This window comes from Ruditapes philippinarum, unplaced genomic scaffold, assembly GCF_026571515.1.
Source record: "Ruditapes philippinarum isolate M1 unplaced genomic scaffold, ASM2657151v2 ctg2104_1_1_1_1, whole genome shotgun sequence".
In the NCBI taxonomy this organism is placed as follows: Eukaryota; Metazoa; Mollusca; class Bivalvia; order Venerida; family Veneridae; genus Ruditapes; species Ruditapes philippinarum.
Genome location: NW_026860666.1, coordinates 103,074 through 118,759, shown reverse-complemented (window position 1 = coordinate 118,759; position 15,686 = coordinate 103,074). Strand labels below are relative to the sequence as shown.

The 15,686-nt window shown below is 34.1% G+C and overlaps 1 protein-coding gene across 1 annotated transcript in view; it reads left to right on the top strand.

Annotated features, from left to right (window-relative positions):
• The window catches only part of LOC132712977 (spermidine synthase-like), a 28,348-nt gene extending 13,325 nt beyond the window's left edge, over nucleotides 1-15,023 (top strand). Inside the window, exons 3-8 of the mRNA XM_060695419.1 lie at nucleotides 8,628-8,720; nucleotides 9,483-9,636; nucleotides 10,769-10,852; nucleotides 13,299-13,444; nucleotides 14,379-14,501; nucleotides 14,949-15,023. Of these exons, the coding sequence (XP_060551402.1) occupies nucleotides 8,628-8,720; nucleotides 9,483-9,636; nucleotides 10,769-10,852; nucleotides 13,299-13,444; nucleotides 14,379-14,501; nucleotides 14,949-15,008 (660 nt within the window). The 3' untranslated portion in view covers nucleotides 15,009-15,023. The remainder of the gene's footprint in view (nucleotides 1-8,627; nucleotides 8,721-9,482; nucleotides 9,637-10,768; nucleotides 10,853-13,298; nucleotides 13,445-14,378; nucleotides 14,502-14,948) is intronic.
• The last annotated feature ends 663 nt before the right edge of the window (nucleotides 15,024-15,686 follow it).

Sequence of the window (15,686 nt, the reverse complement as noted above, 5' to 3'; positions counted from 1 at the left end):
TCACAGACTTTAATTAATTTATAGTTAAACTTAAAGCCTGTAATTAAATGGATATTATTTCATTGTACATAATTTCATATAGATTTATTGAAATAATAATATGTATTTAACAATCAATTGATTTACTTCTTTTGCAGACATTTTTTCTGAGATACCCTTTTCCAACTACATGAAATGTATAAAGTGTCAAATTTCAAATCATTTACAGTAACTTGCATTAAAATAGATGATGATTTTATATTTTCTTCGTAAATTTACAATACTGAGCTGAATATATAAAATAACTAATAACTAATAATAAACTTTAGCGTGGTAATCTAGTTTAAACTAGTTAATTATCACTGATACTATCATTTTTGGAATTTTTTTTTTAATGTGTACACTTTTGACAAAAATTTTCTAAGTGTTTCAATTACTTTAACAAGAAATTTCTAAGTGTAGATTTGTACAAAAATTTTCTAAGTGTCTACTAATTGCAAGCTTGCGCCATTGCAAGCTTACATCAAATGTTTGCAAGCTTGCATGAATTTTAAACAAGCTTGCAATATATTTCAAAAGTCATCGCAAGCTTGCGCAAGCTTGTTGCAAGCATGCAGCAACCTTGTATTTAAGCTGTAAGCTTGCGGCAAGCTTGTGACAAGCTTGCGGCAAGCTTGTCGCAGGCATGCATTTTGGTTTGGGGTTTGCGCAGCTAGGGTGGTGTGCAAAAGTAGACTGTTGCGCGACCTCTTATTGCGCGACCTCTCCAGTTTTGCACACAACTCATTGCGCGACCTGAATGTTGCGCGACCTTTTAAAATGCTGACAATGCCTTAACAATGTTCAAAATGGCCTGCAACTGGTTCAGGTATACAGACTGTTGTACAATACAAACATTAGTACAAAAATACATAATAGTTATATAAATTTACATGTTTGAACACTCAATAGGATAATTATTATCTGTCCAATAATGCATCTTAATAGTGCAAAATATTCTTGCAGTAATAAAGATGTATGTACTATATATGGCTTATAAGACCAATACACTTACTACTGATTGACATTTCTATAAACTTATAATACTGACTGATAATTCATTAAACAACAGAAATATAATCTCTCCAGCTTTACAACATACAGCTCAACATTTGAACCAAGTAACCTGTACATAGATAAAGCTGTGAGTAAGGAATCCCATTCATAAAATCTGATATGACCAAATTATGCTTTGTTAACAACAATTGAGATGCTGAAGGGCTAAAAATAACTTAAACCTTGTACTTTTAGACTGCGCGACCTCTTATTGCGCGACCTCTCCATATTTGGAACTAGCATGCCTGGGAAAGCTGATTCTGCGCGACCTTTCCTATTGCGCGACCTTAAGTGTCGCGCGACCTTTGTCTGCGCGACCTTTCCAAATTTGGAATGAGGCATGCTCATAATCTAAAAATAACTGAGCTGTGCCAATGTCCTGGACTGTTACTGACTCAATTGTTTTACAACAAAAATGAGTAAAAGTTAACATAAACATTTTAACCAGCTTAGAAATATTGTCCAGATTTACCATCCTAAAAGAATACTCTTCTAGTAAAAGATTAGTTTCAAATTTCATAACACTCTCCCACCTTTGGACTTTGCTTACTCCGGAAGCAAAACCAATTAATTTACACATGTTAAGTTTTTAAATTTGAAGCAAACCTTAAAAACTCTTGTTAAGTGAAATTGAAATAATAATAATAAAAGAATAATATTGGTACTAAACAATACATGTGAAAAGCTACTAAGTGTTATATGATATTATGCAGATTAAACATAAGCAAAACTAAACAAATTAACAAATAAGCATTATGGATTTTTATGAAATATAAAATATAAGTATTCTACTGTTCAATTAGATAAAATCCCATAACAGTTTTCCCTGTCTCTTCAATTTAATTCACAATCTCCAACACACTTTTGTCAAGTTCAGTGAGACATTTTAGAAAGTCACTAATTGCCTGTTGTTTTTTTTTTTGTATTTTTATAAGTTCAGTTGTGGTATATGAACCTACCCAATTTGAGAACTTATACACTTTTTCAGAAGAAATGTCACCATTTGGGTACAGACCCCCTGCATGTGATGTCTGTGCCATATCCTTCTCTTTGGTGGCATCACTTAAATCAATGTTATCCGCAGCACCAGACTTAGGCGCACGTTTCTCCTTCGGTGCCCTAAGTCTTCTCACAGAAACAAATTTCTCACAACCACGAAATTTCTGTTCAATTTGCCTGAGAAACGCTCCCAGATACAACGCAAAAACAAACAGAAAATTCAGCACTGATGCAGAACAGTCCCTAACTAAGTCGGCAGGAACACCTTTTCCTCTGACTCGCTTGACTTTCTTAGACACCAGTGGAACCACATCATCAAAATCTGCAAGTTCCGACCACTGTTCATGCTTTTTCACACATTCTTTACAACCTCCACACGGAAGCTCACTTAGAATAGAGTGACCACTATAACAAGTACACGAACAAGGGTCACATGGAATCCTCAACAAAAAGTCAGCATTTGCATGCTTAGTTCCCTTGCGATGCTCTAGCTTAAAGTCATATTGTGATAGCACTTCAAGCCATCTAGCCATCTGATTTTCTGGTTCTTTGAAGGACATAATCCATCTTAATGAAGAATGATCACTTCTCACTAAGAACGAACGTCCTAACAAATACTGTTTAAACATAGTAACAAATGTAACAACTGCCAACAGTTCCCGTCGTGTTACACAATAGCGTCTTTGAGCCTTATTCAAACTTTTGCTCGCATATGCTATTGGCTTCTCGATGCACTCTCCAAGTTTTTCACTAAACTGCATTTGTGACAAAACTCCTTCTATACCGAAATTCGACGCATCGCAATCAAGTATGAATAATCCATCATCTTGAGGGTATGCCATGACTTCATCACCAGTCAATGCACTGCGTAAATCATCGAAACTGTTCTGACATTCTTCAGACCATTCGAATGGTTGTCCGGCCTCCAACAACCTATTTAATGGCCTAGCTCTTGTGGAAAAATCACGAATATATATCCTGTAGTATGAACAAAAACCAAGAAAGGATCGCAGAGTTGTTAAATCATACGGCCTTTCCCAATTTGCAATACAACTAACTTTAGACTTTTGAGGGCTTATTCCCTCCTTACTAACTACATGTCCTAAAAATGACACTTCAGTTTTTAACAGAAAACATTTGCTTGGCTTTAGTTTCATTTTACACTCACACAAACGCGTTAAAACTGAATTAAGCCTATCTAAATGTTCTTCAAATGTGCGGCCAAAAATAATCAAATCGTCAAGGTATATCAGCAAAATTTCCCACTGAAGACCTCTCATTACTAATTCCATACATCGTTGGAAGGTTGACGGTGCATTACATAATCCGAACGGCATTACCAAATATTCAAATAAACCGAATTTTGTAGTGAAGGCTGTCTTTGGTCGATCAGCCTCATCAACTTCAATCTGATAATAGGCTGACAAAATATCCAAGCACGAAAAATATGATGATCCCCCTAAACTTTCCAAACAATCACTAATATTAGGTAAGGGGTATGCATCTTTTTCTGTTACGTTGTTAAGCTGACGATAATCCACACAAGGTCGTGTTGTTCCATCACGTTTCCTGACATATACTAATGGTGACGCCCAAGGAGAATTACTTTCCTGAATAACATTGGCCGCTAACTGATCTTTAATTATTTTCTCTTCTTCATTTGCGAAAGCTTTTGGTGGGCGCCTAGGGCGTTGCTTAATAGGCTTTGCTGCCCCAGTATTGATGTTGTGCTTTATTACAGATGTACGACCGAAATCATTTGGTGACTTTGCAAACACATTTGAATGCTTAATCAAAAGATTCTTAAGTTTCACTCTTTGATCATAATTAAGATTTTTCACTGAATTTTCATAAAGCTCATTTAAATGAGATGGAAGCTTTGAGTCACACTTTTCATTAACAAAACACTCATTTTTCTCACAAAAACTAACTTTTTCAGCATTCTCAATATATCCAAGAGTAGTATTAGCTTCAATTTTTTACATTTTCATTGCTAATATTCATTAAACGAATTGGAACACAACCATTTTTAGAATGAGGGTTGACCAGCGTATGGCCAACAATTAAGCTATTTTCACTATCATCACCTGTTTTTAATGGCGTAACAATTCCAAACTCGGTATCAATTTTGCCGCCAGAACAACTACCTTCTATTATCACTTCACTATTTGCTGGTACAATGACTGACTTTGAACTTTGACACGCATCACTTTGAAAACTGAAGATTCCATCAACGTAGGATACTTCTTTCCGTTTAGACGCAAACCATTTTCTGCACTTAACACAAAATTATTTTCTTGTAGAAAATCAAGACCTAAAAGACCATCTTCTTGAATTGGTGCAATAAACACATTGAACTTAAATATATCCTTATGAATTTTAAAACTCATCACAGTTTTACCTAAAATAGGGAGATACCCTTCATTTGCAACTTCAAGCTTAAAATTTGGATCAATTTTCTCCAATGATGGACGAATATCAGAAGGCACACTATGATAGATATTAGAAGAAACAATAGTAACAACTGCTCCAGTATCTACTACTAAATTTGCACTGATATCACCAAATTTCACAGGTAATAACAAAGATAATCCATTGCAGGTATCATTAAAATGAATTTTTATCACTTTTTTCAATATGATTTTGGACTAACGCAAGGCCGTCTGCCTTAGTCCCACCTAGTTTTCCGCATTATTTTTATCACTCTGCTGACTCGTGCAATCACGTGCATAATGACCTAAATATTATGACACTTATAACACTCAACAGTAGATAAATCCCTTCTTTTGAATTTTTCTGGCTGCATATCTTGCTTTTTAATGACAGACAGAATCTCATCAAATTTTTTATCTATTTCTTTCTTGAAAGACAAAAACTGCTCTTGAGAAACATTGTTGTTCCCTTGACGAACCATTCGAACTTTGGTGTTTGCCTTAGTTTCATCCTTCAAACTATAATACGTCTCCAGAATCTCGCGTGCATTTTCGATACTGGTCGGATCCTTCATCCCTATAGCCAGAGCCATCTGGGAGTCACCCAGACCTCTAATAAAATGCCGTAAACAAATTGTACCAATAGTATGATCATCTGCAGTTGGGTAGCCCTTTCGAACCAGACGCTTTATATCTGCAACATACTCCACGAGTTTTTCCCTTGAGTGAAGCTTGACATTTTCGAGCTCCATCAGATAAGAGGCAGTAGAACGTCTTTCTACAAATCTTGCTGCTAGACATTGCTCAAGCTGTGTGTAAGATTGTTGAGTTTCAGGACTGACCTGGTTGAATACAAACTCTGCTGCATCATCCCTCAGACTATTCAGCAAGCGAAATGCCCTCTCTTTATCACTCCATTGGCATGTTTCAGCCAACACAGCAAATTGACGTATGAATGCGGTGTATGACGTTTTACCATCAAAAAGAACCTGGTTTGGTAGTGGAACATTATAATCCCGAGAATTTCTTTGGTTACTTTCTCGTAATGCAATGTTCTGCAGGCGACTAAGTTCAACATCTCTTGATTGTAAAATATTTTGTAATTCATCAATTTCATTTGACAATACTTGGATTTGTCTGTCTCTATTCGTCTGAGTTGTATGATATAGACTGTTCAAATTTTCCTTATCTCTTCGAAATTGTTCATTTTCACTTTCTATAATTTCTTGTAATCCAACTTTTTCAGTTTGTAAAATTTTGACAGTTTCATTTAATTTCTCAATATTTGCCAATGCATTAGTTAAATTTGCTTGTAAATCATCATTTTCATCAATTTTTCTGGAAAGTTGTTGACGTAAATCCATTGTAAGTTCTGAATTTTCAAGACGTGATGCTGATGCAGATCTAGCAGATTTCTTAGGTCCCATATTACTGACTTTCTTCTAAAACCTGAGTGTCATCGTCTAACATAGAAGCACGTAATTTTGCATTATATGATTTTAATTCACTGATTTCATTATTTTTCATTTCTAAAATTTCATTCACTTTGTTACAAAAATCACTAAATGCACTTGTAAGATTTTCACTATGACTAACTAGTTCTTTGGAGATATTTCCTATTTCTAAACAGCACAAAGAAACAGTCTGACGCAATGATTCTAATTCCTTTTCCATTTTTTTGTAAGTCCACTACACTCAAAAGTAGAAAAAATCAAAGTCTCTATCCCTATGCTGAAGCATGTTAAAGTTCTTATCCCGACGCTGCCACCAGTGTTACGGAATCATTTCACTTTTTGTGAAAAGCTTTGTTTATTCACTTTTTTCGCTTAAAAGTAAACCATTTCTCTATGCTGGTAAAATGAACAAGTCAAGTCCAAGTGAAAGCAGGATTATATTTATTGCAGTAAATCAAAATAATGCATCATTTTATTCTCTATCAACAGTCAAAACCAAAGTAAAATCCTTAACAACTTCAACAAATACATTTCTGCAATTACTAACTAACTCAACTCAACCAACTCCAACTCACTCCAAAACTCCTCAAAAACTCCAAAACTAACCCAGCTAGAAAAGTTCCCAGCTTATATACCCTTCTGTTTGCGCAGCTAGGGTGGTGTGCAAAAGTAGACTGTTGCGCGACCTCTTATTGCGCGACCTCTCCAGTTTTGCACCACAACTCATTGCGCGACCTGAATGTTGCGCGACCTTTTAAAATGCTGACAATGCCTTAACAATGTTCAAAATGGCCTGCAACTGGTTCAGGTATACAGACTGTTGTACAATACAAACATTAGTACAAAAATACATAATAGTTATATAAATTTACATGTTTGAACACTCAATAGGATAATTATTATCTGTCCAATAATGCATCTTAATAGTGCAAAATATTCTTGCAGTAATAAAGATGTATGTACTATATATGGCTTATAAGACCAATACACTTACTACTGATTGACATTTCTATAAACTTATAATACTGACTGATAATTCATTAAACAACAGAAATATAATCTCTCCAGCTTTACAACATACAGCTCAACATTTGAACCAAGTAACCTGTACATAGATAAAGCTGTGAGTAAGGAATCCCATTCATAAAATCTGATATGACCAAATTATGCTTTGTTAACAACAATTGAGATGCTGAAGGGCTAAAAATAACTTAAAACCTTGTACTTTTAGACTGCGCGACCTCTTATTGCGCGACCTCTCCATATTTGGAACTAGCATGCCTGGGAAAGCTGATTCTGCGCGACCTTTCCTATTGCGCGACCTTAAGTGTCGCGCGACCTTTGTCTGCGCGACCTTTCCAAATTTGGAATGAGGCATGCTCATAATCTAAAAATAACTGAGCTGTGCCAATGTCCTGGACTGTTACTGACTCAATTGTTTTACAACAAAAATGAGTAAAAGTTAACATAAACATTTTAACCAGCTTAGAAATATTGTCCAGATTTACCATCCTAAAAGAATACTCTTCTAGTAAAAGATTAGTTTCAAATTTCATAACAATAACATAAAAAATGAATTTTTAGCACATTGTGTTTACTTCTTGATATTAAGGGAAGAAAAGTATGGGTTTTTTAATATTTTTTTTTCCCTGAAGATGAATTTCATTTACCTGAATATAACTTTATTTTTTGTGTTCCTATTAAAGTAGTTACAAAGCAATTTTCCCCTTCAGAAAGGGACAATCGCCATTCCCCAAATGCTGAAAAATGTGCTGTTTGAATGAACTGTTGTTGCTTGCAGAATAAGCCATCAATAGGATAATCAATATAAACATTAATGAATTGTTACAAAGCAAAGGAAGTCAAACAAAATCTGTAAAGAAAGAAATGATTCTGTAACATATGGTCACTGCATTTCCTTTAATTAACAAATGTTAACTTAATTAATTACCTGTTTGGTATATGTACTGCAATATGCTGTCAAGCATGTACCTTATATTAAGGTATTGTATTAATCTTGCAGTATACAGAACAGCTGTTTCAGTCCTTTATCCAGCTGTCAGTTTTTAAATGGACGATTCCGAATTTTATGTCTAGAACTGTTCATTATCAGTTTTAGGGATATAATGAACATGAACAATTTGAAGTTGGTCAGCCAATAATTGATAGATCACCTTTAATTTGAATAACAATATATTTAACCACAAACATTGACATGTGCTCTTTTGTTAACAAATATGTTGTGGTGAAATTCTTGTTGTATCCACTAATCTGATAATTAGAATTAGACAGGTCAAGGGAACCTATGCATACATGTAGTACATGTACTGGTATATTGCGTGGTCAGACTGCACAGATGTTCAGACTGACTTGGTTCCAGCAGTTTTACATTGTAATTGTTAAATAAACTTTACTGTTTATGTATTGATGTGGACAGTACTCTGTAATTTCAGTACTTATATACTGAGAGAAAGTTTAATTCCAGGATGTTAATTTTGAAGATTGAATTATCATTGCTTAAGTCTGTTCTTGGGCATGAGATATGATATCCACTGATATGAATGCCTGACAATTTCATTTTTTAATAAACAAAGGTCATAAAACTGTTCTGGCTTTATCAATCAATTAATCAATCAATCAATCAATGTTCTTACATCTCTTTTTGCAGGTACTTGTTGTAGGAGGAGGAGATGGGGGTGTGGTTAGGGAGGTGCTTAAACATAACACTGTCGAAAAAGTAACACTGTGTGAAATTGATGAGGTAAGACCTCGTTTTAATAAATTTATTAACCTGCAGGTAAAAGGTTAAAAATCTTACAGCATGATACACAACTTATTCCTCAACCTACTGTATGTGTGAAATGGATTCTCCCAGCTTTGAATATGGAGCAGTTCATTCAAAATTAGAGAGATTAAAGAATCAAATTACAAATGCAAAGATTGCTGACTTCAAATCAATTGCTCCTGACAGGTTTGCGTTTGGGTTTGAATTCCGCCAGGGACTTTGGATTCTTTCATTTATATTCAGCTTACAGAAGGTGAGTGGTTCTACTCAGGTGCCTTAATGTGCCAGATATAATGCAAAAAGGCCATCTTAGCCGCTAGAGTAAAATAAACATCTAACCTTTACAGTGTTTGTGTGTCTTATTGAGTCCAATAAACAAAGTCATCAGAACAGTTTATAATACACAGCTGGAATCATTCTATTATGACTTATTCAACCAATGATTTTAGGGAAAACTGCTGTTCTATTTCATATTATGTATATTAATTTTATTGCATTATTCGCTTTATATAAAATATATTGTCATCATAATATCAGACAAACAATATAATTATCATAGAAGAAGTATGAATTACAAACATTTTCAAAATGATATACAATTTCAGATTAACTATAATTTTAGTTCGATTTACTTTACTTTTACCCCTTAAATCCTAGATTCTTACTGAAGTTTATTCTCGTATATACATGCAATCGTATAATAAAGAAGGAAAATGTTCTGTTTTTTTCCCTTGACAGAAAGTGATAGAAGTATGTAAGGAGTTTCTTCCAAACATGGCCAATTCTCTAGCAGATCCCCGGTGCTATGTACATGTTGGTGATGGCGTACAGTATATGAAAGAAAATAAAAATTGTTTTGATGTAATTATCACTGATGCACCAGATCCCATTGGTAAGTTAATGGATGCCTTAAAATGTTCAGAAAAATGCCACATAGTTCATACAGAATTTATTTCAGTTTCACTATGTAGGAATTATAAGCTAAAAAACACACTCTAGAATCTGTTTCTGGAACTAACCAGTACTGAGCAGTGAGTGTAAAGTTTCTTGCTCAGGGAAACAAGGGCTTGTCATGGACTTGGTAGCTAGCGATCCTTAGTTTACTAGTCCATTGCATGAACCACTGACTGGGGTTTCATACATGTGAACTCTCCCACTTTAAGCGGGAGGCTACAACTTTCTGCAGCCATATTTTCAAAGATTTTTCTTAAAATAATGGGTATTTTAACAAATTAAAGAAATCTCCCACTTTTTGATATCAGAACTTTCTTGTTTGTTTATTGCAAATACTAAAATCTCCCTCTTTTTGAAGACAATTTTCCCACTTGATCATCGAAAAAAGTTCACATGTGTGGGTTTTGAACCCACAAAGCTAGTTATCTTTACTTGTAACCTAACCACTCAGCCATGCTGCCACATGATGTCATTTGTATAGTGTATTCAGGTACAATGCACATACATTCATGTTTTTATTGCTACCATACTGATACCAAAACTGATAAGCCTTTGCCATCAGTGTAGAGTCAGGTCAGTCAGCACATTCACACTGTTTGTAGATTACCTTCGAATTTTCTTTTTGATATTCCTGAAATTGATAATGTGCAGTCCCAAAAATGGAAGCTATTCAGGTCCATTTAAGAAAGGCTAATCATTTTACTAATCTGCATGGTTTGTTTAGTAGCTTGTCTAAAACAGGATAGTTTTCATTTCCCCATGCCAAAAAAACAATATCAAAGCCATATTGTACTCCATCTAGCCTTGTTCTCATTCAAAGACCAAAAATTCTTATCAAATTTGAAACTCGGAAGTAAAGTTCTGTTAAAATGTCAAAAATACATGTAGGTGGTGTGAAATGAAGAAGTTAATATAGGTTTGACAGCTATGTACTCGTCCAATAGAATTCAGTATTGTACTCAACAATGTATACTAACCTCTTGATATAAAAGTTAAACAGACTGTATAACTGTAAAAAAGATTCAACTGCATGGTTATAGTTCAATCTGAATCTTGATGTATTGTTACAGGGGCAGCAAAAGGCCTGTATGAATTAGACTATTACAGATGTTTGAAGGCAGCTCTTAAACCAGATGGAATTATTTGCAGTCAAGGTTTGTATATATCATTAGTTAGTTGTTTCAATATTATAATAATGCCACAACAAACAGGTCTGGAGAAAAGGTGATCCTTCAGAAGAATTATAATCACAACAAAATTACATGGGAATTGCAAACTCTGTTTGATACTAGTATATTGAGATGTACTGGTTTTGGTCTCAAACTTTGATTATCTAGTCACTGAATGCTGTAGGTTCATATCCTATTGCAGAAAATGTACATGTATTCTTTCATGTAAGAAATCCTATAGTATGTGTACAAGCCAAGTGTTTGATTCACACTGAAACTGTGACTTAACCCACAACAAACAACGAGATTGATAAAAAGTCATCATCATGGGGGAGGACAGTCATAAGCTTTTATAGCTTTCTGCCCCATCCATAAATGTATTTTGTAAAGTGTGTTCACATGTTAAATGTTATGTTAATTAAGTATGTTTAAACCAAAAGTCATCAGGTAGACTTGAATTGAAAACATGTTCATAAAACACAAATTTTCTTACTAGAATTTGTAAATGAGTAATGAAGTGATGATTATGATTTCACAAAGGTCAATGGCAAAATATAAATTGTTAGCTCACCTGTCAAAAAATGACATGGTGAGCTTTTATGATCACTTTTCGTCCGGCATCCGTCCGGTGTCCTTCTGTCCGTAAACTTTTACTTTAAAGGACATCTCCTCATAAACCACTTTAAAAATTGTTCAAAGAATTTAATTCCAAGCAGAACTCTGGTTGCCATGGCAACTGAAAGAAAAACTTAAAATATCTTCTTTTAGAAAACCGCAAGAGCTAGAGCTTAAATATTTGGCATGAAACATTTTCTAGTGGGTGTCTACCAAGTTTGTTCAAATAAATGCCCTGGGGTCAAAATTGGCCCGCCCCGGGGGTCATTGATTTTCCTTATTTGTATATAGTAAAAACTTAAAATATCTTCTTTTAGAAAACCACAAGAGCTAGAGCTTAAATATTTGGCATGAAACATCACCTAGTCAGTGTTTACCAAGTTTGTTCAAATAAATGCCTCGGGTCAAAATTGGCCCGGGGGTGGGGGGGGGGTCATTGATTTTCCTTATTTATATATAGTAAAAACTTAAAAAAATCTTCTTTTAAAAACCCACAAAATAGCTAGAGCTTAGATATAAAGCATGAAACATCTTCTAGTGGGTGTCTACGAAATTTGTTCAAATAAAAGCCCTGGTGTAAAAATTGGCCATGCCACAGGGGGTCATTGATTTTCCTTATTTTGTATATACTATATAGTAAAGACTTAAAAAAATCTTCTTTTGAAAAACCAAAATAGCTAGAGCTTAGATATAAAGCTTGAAACATCTTCTAGTGGGTGTCTAAGAAATTTGTTGAAATAAAAGCCCTAGTGTAAAAATTGGCCCCGCCCCAGGGGGTCATTGTTTTTCCCTATATGTATATAGTAAAAACTTAAAAAAAATCTTCTTTTAAAAATCCCAAAGAGCTAGAGCTAAGATATTTAGCATGAAACATCTTCTAACGGGTGTCTACCAAGTTTGTTCAAATAAGGACCCTTAGGTTAAAATTGGCCCCACCCCAGGGGTCATTGATTTTCCTTGAATGTGTATATGTGTAAAAAAAAATTCCTTTTTCCTTTTAAAAAACCCCAAAGAACTAGAGTTAAGAAACTAAGCATGAAATATCTTCTAGTGAGTGTCAACCAAGTTTGTTCAAATAAAAGTCCTGAGGTCAAAATTGGCCCCGCCCCAGGGGGTCATTGATTTTCCCTATATGCATATAGTAAAAACTTAAAAAATCTTCTTTTAAAGAACCCAAAGAGCTAGAGCTAAGATATTTAGCATGAAACATCTTCTAATGGGTGTCTACCAAGTTTGTTTAAAAAAAAGCCTTGGGGTCAAAATTGGTCCCTCCAAGGGGGGGGGGGGTCATTGTTTTTTCCTGTATGTATATAGTAAAAACTTAAAAAATCTTCTTATAAAAACCCCAAACAGTTAGAGCTTAGATATTTATCATGAAACATCTAATGGCTGTCTGCCAAGTTTTGTTCAAATATAAAATTGGCATTGGCCCAGGGGCCTATATACAGGTGAGCGATTTCAGGGCCATCATGGCCCTCTTGTTTTTGAATGAATCTGTCATGTTCAGGTATATTGTGTATAAGTAAGAATGCTTTAGCTTATAGAAACTGCCATTTTTTGTAGCAAATCACTTGCAGCTTACTGCTGCGGGTTCAATTTTCAATTGGATTCTTTCATGTGAAGATACTATGCAGATAGTTTAGAGATGGTTTGTGGTTTGAACATGGGTACTAGCTTGTTCCTGAATTAGTATAGAAGTGACACCTTTCCTGTGAAGAAGTTATTCAATGATCTGATATATGAGAGAAGATGGAGGGTGTTGTCTAATTGGTGTAATGGCTGTTCTTCCTTGAATTATACTGTTGTTTTTTTACAGGAGAAAACCTGTGGTTAGATCTTCATATAGTGGAGAAGTTGTTGTCAGGGTGCCGCAGTTTATTTCCAAGTACAGGATATGCATTTGCCAGCATGCCCACATACGCTGGTGGGCAGATTGGATTTGTTATGGCCAGCATTAATCCAGTATGTATTTTATTCGTTTGAAGGCAGTACATCCCTCAGATTTGTGCAATTTTTTTAAAGATTCTGAAAAAAAATCCAATCAGCAAATGTTTAAATAAATTGGTTACTTTAAGAGTATAATGTGAAATCAGAAATTTTCCTGAAGGAATTAAGTTTTGTTAATTTGGCAAAGATTTTTGTGAAAATAGATTTAAGTTCACTCCATTTTGGTACTTTGATGTAAATGCTCCCCTGTGAAGACTTAAATAACACAACAGCTTTTTACACTACAACTGAAAGCAAATTTTGTTACATTGAAATGGACCTATTTAAAGGCCCATTATCCTTGGCTTTGGTAATAAAAAAAATTATCATTATGCATGAAGAGCAATTTTGTGTTAAATGATGTTGTTATAATTGATTCTAACATGCAAGATGCTCATCACCTGAATAAAATAATATTGAATATTAAATAAATTGCCATAAAGGTATCAAAATGTAAACAAAGCAGTATTTTGACTAACATACAAAATACTAATTCACTATAACTGTACTGATTACTGAAATGTAAAAGAAACAAAAGATGGCACAGATTTAATATGACCAATGAGTAACTATTTGAAAACTGTTACAGGACACCAAAAAAAAAAAAAAAACTTTTGAAAAATCAGAAATAGAACTATATCATTTATGAGGCTTAATGGGCCTTTAAAATCATTATTTAAAATCAAACGGCGTCGTGGCCAAGTGCTTAACACGCAGACTAGTAATCTAAGGATTGTTGGCCACGTGGGTTCAAACCCTGTCAGGTGCAAGCCGTTGTTTCTTTTAGCAAGAAACTTCACATTCATTGTTCAGTACTGGTTGATTCCAGGAACAGATTTGAGAGTGTTTTAAGAAGCTTATAGCTTCCATAACTAAATCATTATTATTCTCTATAATAATATTTTCACAGGATATTTGTTTTGATGAGCCAGTTAGAAAGTTTACAGATGCCATGATTGACAAGCTGCAGTTAAAGTTTTATAATCCAGAAATACATAAAGCTGCTTTTGTTTTGCCAACATTTGCTAAAAAGGTGAGAAATTTTGAACAAACATATAGTTGGTATATTTTATATATTTTATCCAAAGTAACCAATGTTCCAGCATCTTAATATGACTTTTCTATCGTTATCTCTTTCCCTGTTGTCGCATTAAGTAAACTTCAGAAAAAAAAGAGCCGATCAATGGGCATGCTCTGGAGTGTGGGAATCTAATACCTGCATTCCAGTTAACGCACTGTGCATGTATATGTATATGATATAACTGTCACTAATTTTCAACAGAAAGGTCCCCAATCTTAATACAAGTTAGTACTTGACTGTTCCAAAAATAAAGCAGGACAAGTCAATTACACTAAATCAGGATAGAAATGATCACATAAAAAATAGTAACAAAAGATGTCCTATTATTTAATTGAGAAAATTTTGTTAGACTGATTTATTTATAATGCTTTAAATTTCTTGTTTTCTTTTCATTCACAGGTTTTATTTCCTAAATCAGGAAAACAAAAGAACGGAGTTCATGATGACGGAGATACATAAACTTTTGTACCTCCATTAAAAGAGAACTTGTTTAGTAGTGAAGAGTTATCTTTCCTTGATAATGACTATTATAGTGAATAGAGAAAGAGCACAGTCACAAGTGTAGATTCACTTTGTATTACCCATGTTTATGTTAAATTCTGCCTGTTGTTGACCCTCTTAGCCATTAAAACAATTTCACTTGACAGGTAATAATGGTTTGTTATTTGATTAAAAAAACGTTGAATATTTATTTGTAACTATGTTACTTTATTATTGTTTAGAAGGAAAAAAAAAGACTTATGGAAAACATGTCAGAAAATTTCTACAGAAATTATGTGGACAGTTCACAGAAAGAAAGCACAGTACCCTGTTCACAAAACATGGTCATAGAATTACCATAGAAAAAATTTTCACTTAGGAAAACAAGGAACCTTCAAAGAGGGTTGAAATTTATAAAGTCTTAAGATATTTTCTAAGCTCAGTCTCAAATCTCAGGTATTTAATTGGTCAGGAACTTGAATAATAATTGTGCAATGACCATTGAAAATTCTGAGATCCTTGATAGAACCCAGAATATAAAAAAACAAAACTTTCAGACCTGTTCATAAGACACCCTTATTCTATATTTTATGTATTTTTTACCTGTACACTATTCTCTAATTGGTGTTTACAAAATACATGTATATTTGTTATTTC